Raw genomic sequence first — 18,317 nt, forward strand, 5'->3', positions numbered from 1 at the left:
CTACCGCGCCATGAAGAGGATTTGCCACCACAGAGTGAAGAGGATTTGCCACTACAGAGCGAAGAGGATTTGCCACTACAGAGCGAAGAGGATTTGCCACTACAGAGCGAAGAGGGCTTGCCTTTGCGGATCCGTGGCAGTGCACCTGACATGGACAGCCTTGGAGGTGGTGAGCCTGAAACTGAACTGTTCGCTGGAAATGAAGGTATGAGTCACACAGTGAGACAGCGTCCTCAAAGGCAGAGACAGAGACCAATTGTACTGAGTTATGACACATTAGGCCAGCCAACTTTGGTTAAAAGAGACTTCACAGTTACAAAGACTCAGAGTATTCAATGCCATAACTTTTGGAGACCGTGGGTTGTGTTAGTGGATTAATGTACCTCTTTGTGAACATGTTAAGTTAGCGGAAATGTCTGGAGACATTTAATTTTGTGGGGGCGAGTGTGGCGCTATGCGATAAATGGATACATAGAAATGGTTGCCCCCCCCGAAATTTTATTGTCGTTGGGCTGAATGTCATTTTCCAATGAGAACATGAGGGTGTCTGTATGTTTATCAGGGTGCAATATTAGCTTCGCCAGCAGAGGGTGCCTAGGACCTTGCTCATCAGAGCCGACGCTGACTACCGTAGCAGAAGAACAGTCAATTTGTGATGACGCAAGAGAAGCTGCGCTTCAAGAACATTTCTGAATGTTACTATTGTGCCCTGACAGGGAGAAGTGCTGCTGATTGGAGAAAAATAAATACGTTGCACGGCAGATGAGTTGGCCCATCATTTCAAGCTGTGTAACACTAGATTTGGATTTAACTATCTGGGTTCTTAATTAAGTGTGCATTGCTGCATATGAAATTTCACATTCTAAATTGAGACATGATCCTTGCACATGAAGGGGTTCTGCAAGCTAAATGGTTAATCTATTATTTCTATTGCATGCAAATTCCTGATTCAAAAAATGTCATACAGCTGTCATGCACGGCATTACTGTGAATAAGCAATGTATATATTTTGGTGCCTCGAACCCTACCCTTAGAACCATTAAGTGGGATAGAGGAAACGCATTGTCGTATATTTTAGCTGTATGTTATAGTTCCTTTCTCTTGTCAACATAATTTCCCATTTCCTGAATAATGTGTATAAAAAGCTTGCGGCTTTCGAACAACCTTTTTTGTGCAGCATGAATCAATTCTGAGTACATGTTGTCAGGTTTTCCAGCTTTCAGTTATCGTTATTACATTCCACAAGATAAAGCACTATAAAACTTGCGCTCCAACTTTCCTGCTTTGCACTGGTCATGTAAAATCAGGCAGTAATTGTGATATTAAGATTGAGATGGATTTCTTTCTTTCTTGTTCTTTTTGTTCATAGCCATATGAAACTATTCTACTATAGTGTTATTTACTATGTAAATTGTATTGCTATACATACAATAAAAATGTTCTGGACTTTTTATATATATACATATATATATATATATATATGTGTGTGTATATATATATATATATATATATATATATATATATATATATATATATATATATATATGTATATATATATATATATATATATATTTCTGTTTATTTGTTTACCCCCTTTGCTCGATTCTCAGAAACATTCACGATAATCGTTTTCAGTCAAGAGATAAAATGTGAAAGTTTTATCTAAATTCTGTAAATTCACTACAGCCTAAGCTGGATAATGGCATCGGAAATGCATGGATAACCGCATTTGAGTTATTTCACATCATTCAAATGTTTCAACATTAAGTAAACTGAAACTTTTTTTTTTCGGTATAGTGAGGCACCACAGATGACTGATTAGCACAGCTGTCACACAGTGCAGAGGTGATGGGTTCAAATCTGGAATCCTTGAGGAGTTTGCATGTTCTCCCTGTGCCTTCATGTTTTTCTGGGTACTGCGGTTTTTGCCCACATTCCAAAAACATACATGGTAGGTTAATTGAAGACTCAAAATTGTTCATAGGTTTGAATGGTAGTTTATCTATTTGTGTCTTGCGATTAGCAGTGCAATTCAGTTTAGTTATTACTTTTAACTAAACTGCCGCATGAACTTGCTCGGAAGAGAGGGTGAATGTCTTCTGAGACAACCAGTTCACTCCGATTGCAATTGATTTAGTCCTTCATACGAGGCTCACGTAATCTAAGAAGCAGAAGTAAAAATAACGTTGCAGTGCCTTATTTTGTCACTAGTGGCAGTATCGCCATTCTGAGCAAGTTTAATGCAAGAGAAGAAGTGTATGTTTAGGTGGCCACTTTAGTTTCTTTTTACAACAAAGTCATAGGTGGCCAGTTTATTAGCAATTTCACGGAAAATAAATCGATGGAGGTATCCGAGAGACACGAACAAATGTAAGTTAGTAGACTTGAGCAGTGATCAATTCTGATCGGTTTGTGGTTTCGTTTTCATCCGTGATTGCGCAGAGAGTCTCGCCGCAACCAATGGATCCATCTTTAAAGGACTAACGCAGTTTGGCACTGCGGTAAAGGCAACCTCCACTCGAAAATACGAAGTCAAGACAGCCGCCACTGTTATTCTGATTACTGTGCATCACGTTGCTTTGCGGTAATGCGCCGAAAGCGCGTACTGTTTGTGCCACCTTCAAAATAAAATATCACAAACTCATGCATGCACGTCAATGGGTTGGATTTTAAAAAAACGTTATTAAACATCTCTGCGCACAGGGAATCGTGAGTTAATCCAGGGTGATGCAAACTGTCTCGGAATTGGAGTAAGAAACGTTCTGAATTGAAATAGAAAGAGAAATTAATGTTAACTGTGCGTCATTAATGACTGACGTTACAATTGATCTGATTCAATTTGTTTTTCGTAATCCCGCCCCCAGATTAGTGCTGGGGTCGACTAAAACACGTATCCCACCAAAGTACTTTCATTAAAATCTGATTTGGCATGTCAAAATAAAAATCCAATAAAAAAATGTCAATTTTCCACCTTTGCAGCTGATTTAAATGGAAAAAAAAATCATAAAATCTTTTCATATATCATAAAAAAAAATCAGTTTTTGTTATCCTGCAACCAGATCAGGTCTGGGGCACACTACGCCACCCCAGGTATCCAACCAAAGTACGTTCATTAAAATTTGAAGTGGCATTTCAAAATAAAAGGCCAAACAAATCTGAACGTTTTACCTTTACACCTGATTTTTGGAAAAATCATTAAAACATTACGTTTTCATTATCCCGCAACCAGACCAACCACCCCAGGTATCCAAACAACATGCTTTCATTAAAATCTGATGTGGCATTTCAAAATAAAAGGCAGAAGAAATCTCGACTTTTGACTCTTAGCCCTGATTTCGGAAAATCATTACAAATTCAGTTTTTGTTATACCGCAACCAGACTACTCCTGAGGCTCACTTGGCAAACTCAGGTATCCAACCAAAGTACTTTGGATGTCTCTGATGTGGGATTTCAAATTATAAGGCCAAAGAAAACAAAAAAATTCACCTTTGCACCCGATTTTGAAAAGTCATTAAAAATTAAGTTTCCGTTATCCCGCAGGTGCTAGGGCACACTAGGCCACCGCAGGTATCCAAAGCGCTTTCATGAAAATCTGATGTGGCATTTCAAAATAAAAGGCCGAAGATGGTACTATAAGATTTTTAAATTACTATTGTGAGTAAAGTAATATGGAGTGTACTTTTTTTGCCCCACTAGTTTAGCAAATAGGGTACAACTGCTCGAGCAGATGGAGAGCAGCAGAGAAACGTTGAAGATCCAAAGTAAGCTGCAGTTCAACAAGTCACAAGTTGCTCGTCAAAGGAACAGCAGCCTGCTCCAGGTACAACACATCAAGACCTCAAATGTTTTATGGCCACCATACTTTGTGGTGTACATAAAGTATCATTATTATTATTATAATACAAAATCTGCTTTCGTATGATGCACGACGGTATTGTTTTCTCGTATTTTTAACATGAATTCCAATTTTGTTTTGTCAGGACTCAAAATAATAAACTACTACATTTTACTTCACTATAAACAGGAGAAAACTCAAACAGACACGAAGCAGACTTGTCTGCTACATATATACGCGAACTGTTTGCAGAAAAGGAAGTTTTGTAGTTTCATTCGCACACCAGAACTGCCACTCTACACTTATTCCAGGTACAAATTGTGACCGAGCCCATAGTTGTTTTGCGTTTACATACACAGCTGATGTCCCTGGAACACTTAAATATGCTGATGAAGCAAAAGTAACTACCTGAGCTGGGCCGGACGTCCATTTTTGTGGCTGAGGTGGCCTTTTTATTCCGATTGGGGTGTTTATGTGGCACATTTTCATTCCGTTTGGTCACTCTGAAACTCGGCGGGTGTGTTACACATAAAAAAATGCAAGACCATGGTTTGCAAATCTTTTTTTTGATATGTATTCAATTGAATACACTACAAGGACCTCTAATGTTCAAACTGATGAAACTTTTTGTGTTTTGTTTGTTTTTGCAAAGATTCTCCAATTTTGAGTATTGATGGCTGCAACACATTCTCGAAACACTGGTACGCTGGTAACAAAAGCCTTGAAAATTTAAGGAATGCTATGCCCACACACACCAAAAAAAAAAAAACATTTAAAAAAACACCTCCGTTCAGGCTGGGTAGCGATTTTCAAAATCAATTCGACACACAAAAGGCCCGATTTGATTTTTGATTCACAAATAATTTTGATTGATTTTCAATTCAATCAACGATTTCATGCAGTACCAATTTCACTTTCCTATGGAAGGCATTCTCAGAATAACCAGTGCTACAATAGTACAAACTACTTGCTGTAACTTGGTGCCTTAGTAAAAATATTAATATTTAAATTAAGAAATTAAGCCAATGCAGTGACTATTCGTGCGTTTTATTTAACATGACCTAATCAAAACAACAAATACATCTGCCTTCATGCTTGTTGGCGCTGACTTCACTGCTTCCATCATTTTGTTTTGATACACTCCCTTCGTGTGAAGTCATGTAAATGTATGGGAAAAAGACATTAATAAGAGTATTCATATATTGTTTTAGGAATCAATATTGGGCTATGAAAAGGAAAATTGATATCGATTTAAAACAAAAAAAAAACCGCAGCCCTAACCGCCAGTAAACAATTTAATTGGAAGCCCGTTTACGTTTCCCAACCTACTACTGCAAGAAATTCTGCCTTCCATAATGAGTCCACATTTCAAGCTTTAATTTGAAATCACGGTCGTTTTGTTGATTCTGAAGTAGGGCTGGGCGATATGACCTAAAATCAATATTGCGATAAATTGGGCAATTTTACCTCAATAACAATAAATGCGCGATAAATTCCCCCTGAGGACCAAAATCAAAATAAATGCAGGAAATGCATATTAGCTGCTTTTTTTATTGACCAACTGGTACACATTACTTTCAATGAAAAATAAAAGTACAAAAATAATTTGAATAAACATTCAAAATAGCTTGCTTTGCATGACTTGAACAATGTCACAAAGAACAGGAGAAAAAGGGTACCTCTCACAAAATCTTTTTCTGCAAATATATTGTGCTGAGATGCCATAATGCCATTTGCAAAGGCCTAGATTTGTGTAAAGGTATCTTGTAAACAATATAAATAATGCCATGTGCAAAGGAGCTAGTCGCCTGTAAACAAAATGCTAAATAAAATGAAAAAAATGTCAATGGAATGCCAATGCCAAATAAACGCGTGTGCTTCATCAGGAAAATGTGCCGTCTCGAGTACTCTGGTGCGCGGTCGCCACTTGTCGTCTATCTACTGCACATTCAGGCTCAAACATGGATCCATGTTGCGACTCGACCACAAGTCGGATGTGGATGCAAAATGCTCGACATGTCTCCGCTCCCGTCCCGATGTTGTCCATATCGGGAAGTGCTGTTTGCGGCAAATATTTTCGTACCTCTTGTCGGCTACGTTCATGAGGCGTTTAAATCCTGTGCGCTCCACTGTAACTAGAGGAGCTCTATCTTTAGCTATGTGCTAGGCTATCGCGTCCACCTCTGAGACGTTCTCTCGTATGGTGTCGCCTCCGTTATGGGCTGTTGTCACTTGTCGAACCTTGAACTTTGAACTTTTAGCACAAGCTCCAAGTCAACAGCATGGTTGTGTTGTGGGTGGTGAAAAAGAAAAGGTTGGACGCGCTGTTTCAGGTGCTTACGATGCACTTTGTAGTTCATGTTCTTTTGCTCAAACATCGTCTTTATGGAACCCAAAACATTTCCAAACGACAGATGTCGAATTTCTTTTCGGGGCAAGCGCGACAGGAACAATTTCAACTAACGTTACTTCGTCTGCAGCCTTGTCAGCCGCTTCAGGATTTGAATCGCCAGCTACGAACGCGTCTTCTGTTTACATTCTTCTACAGTGCATGAGCCACGTGACTAGATGCGCTGTAGCCGTCTTAAAGAGACATGAACATCGCCGCAGACAGAAAAGACTTTTCTTTTTTAGACACCGAATTTACCAACAAGGGCAAAATTATGTCGGTCACTGTAATACATTTCGGTAACGGTACATTTTCGGTTTATCGCCCAGCCCTATTCTGAAGGCGTACTACAAAATCTGTGAGGAAACACAAGCTAGTTAAATTCTAATTGGATAAAAAGTAATACAACTAATTCATGGTGAACCCCGAAGACAGCTGGGATAGGCTCCACACCCTTGCGACCCTAGTGAGGAGAAGCGGTACAGATAATGGATGACTATCCTCAATGAATTATATCACAATATCACAAACGGCAGAATAAAAGCAGGCATCACTGACATCTACTTGCTATCTGTTGTATTGTGAACATATTATTTATGCTTCTTAACCATTGATTTGAGGCAAACGTGAAAAGCATTTAGCGGTTAAATGACAGCATGGAATCAGCAAGACAGAAGATGAAGTGGCTGGAGGACACTTGCGAGAAGATTGGAAAGTGTTGGCTGACATCTAGACCTGTGCCTTAAGCAATTTCAGTAGGTTCTGTCTGCAACAGCCTCTAACTGCTGCCATGTCTTGTTAAGGCACTGAAGGTGAACACAGGCTGCTAGTATCAAATAGCCTGCTTTGACAGAATCTAAATGTTTTTCCTCTTCAACTGTTTAATCAGGTAATTTACACATGAGAATGCCAACATTATGCACAGTGTTTATTGCAGGTTATAGTGAGTTCCCTCAATTGTGAATGTAGATTAGTTGTTGTTTATTAGTTGTTTTTTTTTTCACAACACCTATCTGATTGAATGGCAGTACACTCAATATTTGATTATTATGTCTTAGTAAATAGTTTTAGTGCCGTTTAATTAATTGTGCTGACTTTTTTTTTTACTATAGAATGTACAGAAGTTCGAGAATCACCTCTGTGGAAGACCGCTACACCACCCGAATGTACTTGCCCTTGAGGTAACAAATGTTTTTTCTGAATGACTAATACAAATTTCAATTTCAATTTGCACACTGACACACTTCCGACATGGATGTGCAGATTAATCAGTTCATTATTGTGCTCATTGCTCCCACCAATTATTCTGTTCTATTCTATTGTATAATTACACTTCTCAACAGCGAATTTTTATCAGTGAAAGCGAATGAAAGCTAAACATATTTTGACCCTGATTTAAAAATATATGTTTTTATTTTTTAACGAGCACTTTTGTTTTGTTTTTTTTGAGAGATTTTTACGTTTTTTTGTTGTTGTTGTTGTTTTTTTACCTATGAAAGCGTGTGCGCAAAACAGATTTCATCATGTGTCCTAATTTATAGCTATGGCATTTCAGGGGAAAAAAAATCCACCTGTTGCTGAACCTAATCCTTAATTCAGGAATATTACAAAATACATTGCATGTACTATTATTACTGTTATGAAAACCTGATGTGCTATAGAAATATCAAGGACAGATTCAGAATCGGCGCAAAAAATAATAAAGAAAAGTTTACTTGCGTCTCTGATTTAAATCAAATAGTAAATATTTGTTGGCCAGCGTTATTAATTACATTCGGTGCACCGTATAATAGGAATGACCAAAAACTCTTCCAATAATACACAGAGTCAAAGCCCAAAGTACATTTGCTCACGCATGCATGGTTTCTTCCTTCAGTTATTAGTAACTACCTCCTTGCATCCTAAAAACGAACTGATGATGGGTCCCAGAGTAAAACAAATCTAATTAATTAGGTTCTGTAATTGATGATGATGATATTTTAATTTTATTTGACATAATGAACTCCTAAATGTCAACTTGTCTTTTTTTTTTTCTTCAACGTTTTAAATCAAGTTGCATTGAGATGTTTGCATGAACTCATCGCTTGAATGAATGTTCTATTAGTTTAGGGCTTTTAATTTTGATTAATAATAGATTATGTATCCCTTTATCGATATGTACTGCTGTACCTTCAAGCTGTACCTGGCAGTAGTTACCTGGTTAATGATCGCTAAATAAAATGTCAAGCAGCACAGCCGACAAACCTCATCCTGGCAGTGCATCGAGCCCTCGGCCACTAGTCCATATGGCAACAATTAAAGGGAGTTAGCCCCGGAGTGACGTCACCCTAGCTCGTGGTCACCAAGAAAACGGTCCGCAAAATGAGGATCCAACCACAGTGCCAAGAAGCACAAAAAAATGACCCAAGTTGCACTTTTGGCCATCGAATCCTGGCAACAGTACGTCATTTTAACTGAAAAATAAAAATTTTTCTGCAGTTGAAAGCTAATATGCGCCAGTGTTCTCTCTTGTTCAATACATATTTTGTAGTTTTCAAATAAGCGAATGTCAAGCTTTGTATAACGCTTTGGGCATGTTATGATGTAGATAAAGCACTAAGCAAATGCCTGCATTTACCATTTTTATCACATTTTATTTTTCATTTGTTGGACTATGTGTTTTTGTTTTGTTTTTTCAGAAAAGTGCATTGAGTATGATTTTAACTCAATTGGGAGTCATTCAATGCCCTCAATAGCAACGACAATTCGTGAATGCCAATATAGGCTGCAAGTCCAAACTCTTAATGAGGAAGATAATGAGATGAACATCACATTAAAAGATGCAATTCACCGACAAATGAGCAACTTCACATGCTTATACGTAGAGCAGTCACAATTTTTGATACCGAACCATTAGCGATAATAATAGGCTGCATCTTTAAGTTGCGTTGTTTCTGTCCTTCAGGCGCGCTATTGGGCATCTGTGGAAAAAGCCATTCCGATCTGGGAGTCCTTCCTCCTGGGCAAAGAACCACATCCTACTGATTGCCGTGGACCATTGTTAGGGAGAGCTCATCAGGAAAATCTAAGAGCAAAGGACCATGGACTGCCTCCTCGTCCAAAATCCAGACCTGCCTAATAGTTCAACGTTGGTTCTACTGCTTTCAAGAGACTGAGAGATAACTCAAAGTCAGTTGTTGTTCTCTCAAATAAAGAGACGGGCACCATTGCTGTGTGAACCCAGGGAACATTTGTTTTTTTTTTGCTATACAGCGCTTTTCTGGACAACCGGACATTGAAAGCGCTCACAATGCATACATTATTCATGCATTCCCACATTCACATACTGGTGGAGGTCTTGTGTAGCCATGGCTGCCCTGGGCAAGGCTAATAGTGTGCGCCAACGGTCTCGCCAACCAACACCAAACATTTACATCCAGCCGTACACCAGTGTGAGTGACACCTGAGGCAAGGTGGGTGAAGAATTGTCTTGCCCAAGGACACAGCGACTCATGACTCGGACGAAGAGGAATTTGAACAGTGAGCCAGCCCTCTGGTTACTGGAAGACCCGCTCTACCTCTGAGCCATAGACACCCCTAAGTGTAACTGCACATCCACTACAGTAGGTGGCAGTGGTGCTGTTATAGTCGGCAGCAAATATTTACTTTCAGGTGTTCTGGAGAGTAAAATATATCAAGAAAAGAACTTTTACATAGAGTGCCCACCGTTACCATTCTGTTACTCAATGGTACTCTGTTAGCTCTCTGTCCCTCCCATTTTCTCCATGCATTGTAGTTTCTTCATGACTCGGTCCCTGAGTGCCACAGGGATCCTCATGGGAGCATGCACAACTGATTTAACATTGTGATCTAGCTGTATGTGCTGCTTTCCAGATAAGCAACCTCATCCGTTGAAAACATTTGCATATTCATCCAAGATGTCATTCTCTTTTTGCACTTGATGCATTCTTTTCAGCGAGTCTACTTTGACACGTGTCACCTCCAAGTAGAGCGGGAACATCTTGCTGGGTGATTTCAAAGTCAGTTATATGCGGACTACACGTATTTTGTTTATTTCAACTTCATCTGTCTGTGCTTTTTCTCAGCTGGACGTTGTCTCGCTTGCATGGCAGATATCGATGGCTTTATCGAGAGTTAGATCTGAATCTATTAATAGTCTGCTTCTCTCTTGGTCGTTTATAATTCTACACACTATTCTGTCACGTACTAAAGAGTTGTGCAACTGTCCACGTTCACCATCCTTGGGCTTGCTTTTCTTTACATACGAATCAGTTGACTCTGACGGCTTTTGGGATCGCGTGAGGAACATATGCTGCATGTATGGTAGTTATTTTCTGGGCTCACAATAGTCTTGAAACGTCTCTGTGCACGTTTATTTGGTCATCCTCATCCTTTTCAAAGAGGAAAGTGTTACATCCTTTAATCACTTCCTCCCTTATTTCACGTCTTCACTATGGAAGCCTGTAAATGCATGTGATACATGACCCGGTGTTGTGGACTGGCTGTCGATGATCTGAGCAAAAATGTTCGCAGACGGTTTTTACTTGTCTCAAACAGGTTTACGTCATCAAGACAAAAATTCACGGATTTTGTTCAAAATTTTTGGGACAGATAAAAACTGTCTGTGAACGTTTTACAAACTTTTACGAACACAAACAAAAATGCCAAATTTGCTATTTTGCGAATATTTGCTGCTCAGCAGGGACGTGGGGTCACCGTAGGCAAGTGAGGCACTGCTGGCTGACAACAGCTCGCCATTTTCTGCATGTTAAGAGAAAAAAAAATTATATATATATATATATTGTTGGAATTTATCTTTATATCAATGTTAGAATTTAACTTTAACCCAATGTAAACTCAAATAAGTAATCTGACTCCAATTTGCGACCTTACCCAACTCTCACACATCCAACAATATGCGCGCTCGTTCTGCAATAGAAAGGTATCAGGAAGCCGGCATTTTCACGCACGAATGGATTTATTCCCAATACACAGATTTCTACATGGCACCTGGATCTCGAATCCCTCTCAATACAAGTCTACACCTCTCTTGCCACCAGCGAATGTGTTCTACCTCCGAGTTGCCCAGTACTGATTCATACTATACAACATGCAAATGGCACAGACAAAGGCATCCTGGCATGATTCTATTGGCTATGTGTATTGCAGTTAACTTTAGCTCGCTCTCATTGGTCTTTCTCCTCCCGCCGAATCCCGTGGCGACTCCTCCTGCTTGTGCTATCCCCCGATGGCCGCTCCTTCCCGGAGTCATCTCGTCTCGCTCAGCACCTTCTGTTTCTAAAACATTCCATTCTTGCACAACCCCCACAACCAGTTTCGCGCCACCAGTCACACTCTCAGCATTTTACAATATCACATTTTCATACATTGGATGCACCAACATCTAATGAACTATGTTAAGCTCAAACTCTTATATTCCTTTAATAGTCAAAAGTATGAAATCCTTTAAGTGTAACTGAAGTTTAGACCATGCTAATGACCTGACACTCAGGAGAGGAATGCAGGAAGATTAGATCACAGCTGCACCACAGGAGGTGTGAACGAGACCCCTCTGAAACAATGGACTTCCATGCCAGGATCACAAAAGTGGCTCCGAGCAGTCTTACCTTTGTTCAGTTTTAAATTGACTGCCATTTACATTATCCTTTAATATATATTCATTTATGTTCCATTTTAGTTCTATGGTCTGTGCTCTCCATAGATTTTCTTATTCAATCCAAGAATTATCAATGAATTTATCATTAATTAATAGCGGAATGTGCACATTTTCTGTTCAAATACATGGACGGGAATTGAAGCAATCTGTGCCTTCACTCAGCACGCACACTTTCATTTCTGACTCACGCAGTTGGCGCATGCACTCACCCAAGAGACATTGCTGTGCGTCTTTCTATTGCCAAAAAACATGTTTTATCACATTTGTACTGCACATGCTGGCATTCAACAATCTAATATATTTGTGTGTGAATGTGAGTAACATATTTTGTCACTTTTGTAACCAGAAAAGCGACTCAAAGAGCATGCTGGAGCCGAGAAAGAGCCGTGCTGCTGCTAGCGTGTGGCAGAGCTGCGCTCCATTGGCACAACACGTAGAAGTAGTCCACAGACATACAGAACCATCATCATAAGTCTCAAACGCTGGTCCTCGAAGGACGGTATTCTGCATGTTTGAGATGTTTCCTGGCTCCAGTACACCTACTCCTAAACTGTACTGTATCTCCTTGAATATTGAGGTTTAATGCTACAATAAACTAAATGTTAACATGAAGCATTGGACTTATTACTGCTGTTCATTATTTCATACTGATCTCATTGCTTTAATTTGCAAAGAGTTGTACACTTGCATAAACATGTTAAAACAAACTAACCAAATAAAGTATGCACTTTTCTTCCTCAATGTGATAAAGTTTTTTGGACAACAAAACAACCCTCTCCAAATCAAAGTAGGATTGATTGTATTGAGTTTGTACACACACATGGCCTCACGCACACAAAACCACATGTATGCGTGCGCACATGAACACATACAAATACACAGTCAGTTTCCCTTGGGTTCGGAACACTGAGGTGTAGTTTGAGGTATAGTAATCCATTCATACATCCATCAATTTTCTGACCCGCTTATCCTCTCGGGGCAATGTGACACAAAAACAGCTTTAGCGATGCTTTTGCAAGTTTTCATAATGGATTAATTTCTTCTCCAAATTTCTTATCCTCAGTCGCTTCACGGGTGTCCTGCAGCCTATCCCAGCTGTTTTTGGGCGAGAGACAGGGTACACCCTGAACTGGTCGCCAGCCAAGTGCTGCACGCCGAGGAACAATTTAATAACTTAAGCCACCTTGCATGTTTTTGGAATGAGGGAGGACATCCCTAGTACTGGAAGAAAACACACTCAAGCATGGCAAGAACACGCAAACTCTACACAGGAAGGCCAGAACCCAGACTCAAACCCACAACCTCTACACTGTGAGGCAGACATGCTAACCCGTCATCCACTGTGTTCATAATTGTTAAAATAAATATATTTAGAAACCTATTAAGGGTTGCACGGTGTGCGACTGGTTGGCACAATGGCCTCCCAGTGCAGTTTGTGGGATCTATTCCGCTCCGGCCTTCCTGTGTGGAGTTTGCATATTCTCCCCGCACCTGCGTGGGTTTCCTCCGGGTACTCCTGTTTTCTTCCGCATTCCAAAAACATGCATTGTAGGTTGATTGAACACTCTAAATTGGCCAGAGGTGTGAATGTGAGTGCGGATGGTTGTTGGTCTTTGTGTGTCCTGTGATTGGCTGGCAACCAGTTGAAGATGTTCCCCGCCCACCAAACTTATAAACATCTCAAGTATTTATTTTAGAAAAAGTGTAGTGAGGACATGGTATGTGCCCCAGTAGAGCTTTATGCCTATAGCAATGCCCCCCTGATATATAGGTTTTGACATAATTTCAGTTCGTATCAGTGTACACACTTTTTCCTGTGCCTTGGAGATGCCTACATTATGAAACATTAACATTATGAAATTGTCTATTCAAATCCAACTCCATCCTTTATCCATTAATATACAAAGCACATGTCATTGTACAAAGGATCTAAATGAAATAAGACCATGTGTCATATTTGAAAACCTCGACATTGACAACATACTGCACAGTCTCGTAAACTGTCCATTAAGCTGTGCGCGTTCTCGACCACACGCACGTACTCGTGCGCTCAGTGCCTTCTGAAGCTGACTTCCTGCACTCGCGCGCATATCATCAGGTGGCCATTGTGCTGCTCAAAGCCTGCTCAAACTGACCCCAGAGCAGCAAATCCCAAGCCCTGCCTTTTCCTCCTCATCCTCTTCCAGCTCTTCGCATCCTGCTTTCGCTTCGCGCGACCCCTCCCCCAAATATCAAATCTCCTCATGAATCCCTCCCGTGTGCGTTTGATTGACAGTTAAAAGATCGGAAACAGGTTTTTCAACGTGACGCTAACAGCATCCTGTAGTTTCTATGTGGTCTTCTTCTTTTTCCGCCGAGTCGTTTCCCGACAGTTTTTTTTTCCTCTCCAGAAGAAGCAACAATTTTCGTCTGCGAGGGGGATTCGCCCCCACCTCCCTTATTCCCTCTTTGAAGCTGTGACGCGTCCTCCTGTTGAGGTGGTGGACTTGTAGCCTCGCGTCGGAGCAGGTGTCGCTTCCGTCCAAGACTCAGCAACATGTTAGATCCGTCTTCCAGCGAGGAGGAAGGGGATGAGATCCTGGAGGTGGAGCGCAAAGAAGTGGCGGCCCCGAAAAGCCTCAAAGGAGCGCGGCCGTCACCGAGCCGAGACACCGACGGTCACGGTGGCTCGGGGGGGCTCCAGCCACGGGGCCGGGCGAGCAGTTGCGTCCGAGCCTCAAGCCCCAGCCCGTCGGTGGGAAGCGACAAGGAGAAGGAGGATATTGAGAAGATGCAGAGGGAGGAAGAGGAGAGAAAAAAGAGACTCCAGCTCTATGTGTTTGTCATGCGCTGCATTGCATATCCGTTTAACGCAAAACAACCCACTGACATGGCCAGAAGGCAACAAAAGGTAAGATCAAGTGGGAAAAAAAGCCCAAATGATCACACGCCCTGTGATTGTGCATCGCTCACATCTTGTCCGCGGGCAAGTCTACACACACAACTGTTGCTTCCACATGTGCACAAGCAGAGCTACCCTTTGTTTGAGCATTCGAGATGTGAAATTGGAACATTTTAGATTGTAAAATGGCATAATTGCTGCATATTGATTGAATAAATCATACTTAAATCTGGAGAGGTCGTTGTTTGACTGCAATTGAGGAAGGGCAGAGGCGTGGTTGTCACTCTCCATTAGCAAAGTATCAATTTATTCTCGCAGCCATCATGATGACGCGGAAAAAAGTGAATGGAAGCCAAAATCTAGATGTGCAGACAAAATGCAAATTTATGGTTAAGAAATACAAATTGATGGCCACAAGTAGGTGAAATATGTTCGCAAAACAGTAATTTGTGGGTTTAATAACATGCCTAAAACCAATTTGTAGCCACTAATTAGCATTTTTTGATTACATTAAGTTATTATCTTTTTTTCACACATCATGTGCCAATAAAGGGTTAAACTTGTTGTCAAGGGAACAGAGACATACTCTTTCCAAACTGGAAGCTATAGCTAATGGTGAGATGAGAGAGAACATGTATATTCATGTTCTCCCCATCCATTGTAAAAGCTCTTGCATCACTGCAGATGAATGAAGCGTCAGTGCATGGTTTCTTCCTGCTAGCTTGTTAATCATCCAATCTACCCGAGAAACGGCTCCTTTGCATGACCTACCAAATCCAGAAGGCATTGAGAAAATTCTTTCTATTTCGTTTTAAAATCTTGACTCATTTCTGAGCGATATCTTCACACTGAAAGACACACTTGTTAGTGTTACACTGTAAACCCAAATAGTACATTTTAATAAAAAGAAGTAAGTTAACATAACTTGAAATTGTAAAATTTTGAGAATCACTCATTACAATTAATATGCCTGAACTCAAGAAGTACCAACTCAGATGTTCTGAGTACCATTCTGTTTTGCAGCAATCTAAATACAGTTAATATGCTTAGATTTGTTTTGTTTTTTTGTTATTGATAGATTATTATTATTATTTTTTTTAGGTTGACTGGACAACTGGGTGAAATACGTGGTGGTCCGTGCTGCTATATAGGCTGCTGGCAGAAACTATTTCCGCCAGCGGAGCAGCAAATAAAATAAATCCGGAATTTTCTTGTAAACTTGTTTAATGCAAAAGCATCATTTAGTTCTGTTAAAACGGTTTCATTTTGGTAGTTGCAATGCGACAATTAAATATGTACATAGCACTGACTGAACTACCTTTGTTACTTTAGGTGTCATCAAGTAACAATAATTCAACACCGAAAGTAGAAGTAGTTTGATAAATGACTAGGAGCAACAAAACTCTTTTGAAACTATATTACACTCTGTCTTTACAAAATAACACCCTTATAGAGGTGTGATAACAGTCATGAGTGTTACTTGTACAGTATCTGCAAGAAAGCATGCTGGGAAAGTCTCCCGATCCTATGTGGCAGTCGTCAGGTTAGCGTTCGTCTGCTATATAGTGTGACGGAAGTGATGTGAATAGTTTGTTTTTTAAAAAAAAAGTGCTAACAGGAAGTGGCATGTTGGCCTCCCAAATGTTGCTATCTTAACGGTGCTTGATAAATCTGCCTTGTAAAGTCTCTTTTCCGATGATGCCTTTTGATCCTTATTTAGCTTTTGTCCATTTCAACTATTGATATTGTTCTCACACCTGTTCATCCATCCATTTTCCGAATGGCTTAACCTCACTAGTTCAAACAAACATTAATCATGATCTTGTAAGCACATTCAATTGTAATTGAGATTTTTGATCAAATACCACATGATTATTGATGTCAGGGGGAATGGTTAGGTATAGATTAATACACTATTAATTAACTCATTCAATGATTCATTCATTCAATATTTCTAAGCATATATATTTGGTGTTGCACATATGAATCAAATTATACCACAGATAAGTTAGTAGAAAGTTGCCAGAGGCACTTTGGGATAAATTAATGATAGTGCTCATGGATTGATCCACCAACAGTAAATAGAGTCACCAAAACAGTCATATGACGATATATAATGATTAGGGGAGTCCGAACACCACCTTAACTTACAGTGCCACGAAATTCTGCACTTTTATTAGGTATAACACACAACTACAATTACACGACCAATATTATACGTATAGATATAAGGCTAAAAACGAAACATTAACGCATACTTATTAAAGGTAAGGCCAAATGAACATGATGGAATGAAGTTTCATTGAATTTCATTTTAAAACTAACTCATCTTTTACGGATTCTAAAATTAAAAAAAACAACATCAACAACATTGACTTCAGAACAAACTCTTAAAATTATTGCAAAACAAACGAGAGTCGCTGTCCTGCCTGTTTTAAAAGTTTCCCTCCTCCAACACAAATGACCAGGTCGTCAGCAACCTCTGTCAAAGCCTAATAACAATCCTGATTATTTGAACAATTATTGGAGGGGAAATAATAAATGAGAAATGCGTTGGAAATGCTGAACGAGAGTGCTGACTCTCAGCGCCTGGAAGTGACTCTACTATAACTACTTACAGTATTGCTGTTGCGCCTTGAAAGGTACCATGAAATAATTTTCTCTGTCATTAAAGCAGTGCTTCTCAATTATTTTCTATTACGCCCCCGCTTGCAAGAAGAAAACAATTAGCGCTCCCCACCACCACCCACTCCGCCGCAACAATAAATAATAGCAATTTCGTTGCAAAACAAACCTACACCATAGAGTTAATACTCACTACGCAGAATTGGCAAGGAGAGCGCCACTGCCAACTACTGGAGTGGATGTGCAATTACACTTTATTGTTATACAGCGGGAAAAAAGCATTTTCTCCAGGGTCACACACGCCCCCCTCAGCATCGCACCGCGCACCCCAGTGTGGCCTGCCCCTCTATTTGAGAAGCACTGCATTGAAGGATGGTGAATCAAAGTTTGGATCCATTACAGCATCATCCTACCTCTCATAAATCCGTCTTTGTGCTATAACAGACATTGTGACGTGTTTGTGTAAATCGATTAAGATTATAAAAATTGGTGTATGTAGCCCAATTTAGGAAACCAGCATCAATGTAGCCAAAGTAACACAATCTTTATCGCTCCCACATTGGGGTAATTTGCCTGGTTTCAGCAGCAATAGGGGATACATTAAATAAAAAATAAAACAAAATAGCATGCAAGGAGGACACAGAAAATGTACCCATTTGTATGTGCGCAAGTACAATAACATGATATACAGTACACAAACAAGGACATAGGGCACAGACAATGTTTCTTAAAGGCATAACCTTTTTCTTTGCATCAATATGTTGTATGTACCACCTCTAGTCAAACGGATCATCTTTCATGTGTTATCCGTATGGATCACGCATGTTTGGGCAGCACATGGTCCGTGGATCGGTTGGTGATAAAGCAAAAAATTGCGAGAATGCAACATGATCAGCCCACATTCGCTAT

The 18,317-nt window shown here is 40.0% G+C and overlaps 2 protein-coding genes across 7 annotated transcripts in view; both read left to right on the top strand.

The window, feature by feature from the left end:
• The first annotated feature begins 2,218 nt into the window (after positions 1-2,218).
• On the top strand, positions 2,219-12,514 carry cep15 (centrosomal protein 15). The gene is made up of 4 exons (XM_088310077.1): positions 2,219-2,370; positions 3,698-3,821; positions 7,338-7,406; positions 9,170-12,514. The coding sequence occupies exons 1-4, from the start codon at positions 2,342-2,344 to the stop codon at positions 9,341-9,343; spliced, it is 396 nt and encodes a 131-aa protein (XP_088166203.1). The 5' UTR covers positions 2,219-2,341; the 3' UTR covers positions 9,344-12,514.
• A 1,490-nt stretch (positions 12,515-14,004) lies between these two features.
• The window catches only part of cadpsa (Ca2+-dependent activator protein for secretion a), a 200,355-nt gene continuing 196,042 nt past the window's right edge, over positions 14,005-18,317 (top strand). For all 6 annotated transcript variants that reach the window (XM_088308092.1, XM_088308093.1, XM_088308095.1 and 3 more), the window contains exon 1: positions 14,005-14,792. In XM_088308092.1, the coding sequence (XP_088164218.1) occupies positions 14,439-14,792 (354 nt within the window). In that variant the 5' untranslated portion in view covers positions 14,005-14,438. The remainder of the gene's footprint in view (positions 14,793-18,317) is intronic.

This window comes from Idiotropiscis lumnitzeri, chromosome 11, assembly GCF_059441095.1.
Source record: "Idiotropiscis lumnitzeri isolate Australia: NSW breed Sydney's pygmy pipehorse chromosome 11, RoL_Ilum_1.0, whole genome shotgun sequence".
Taxonomy (NCBI): domain Eukaryota; kingdom Metazoa; phylum Chordata; class Actinopteri; order Syngnathiformes; family Syngnathidae; genus Idiotropiscis; species Idiotropiscis lumnitzeri.

Coding starts and splice junctions, on each gene's coding strand:
- cep15 (XM_088310077.1), top strand. CDS start 2,342: ATGGAGGTATCCGAGAGACACGAACAAAT. Junction 3,822..7,337: donor GGAACAGCAGCCTGCTCCAG/GTACAACACATC, acceptor TTTTTACTATAG/AATGTACAGAAGTTCGAGAA. Junction 7,407..9,169: donor CGAATGTACTTGCCCTTGAG/GTAACAAATGTT, acceptor TCTGTCCTTCAG/GCGCGCTATTGGGCATCTGT.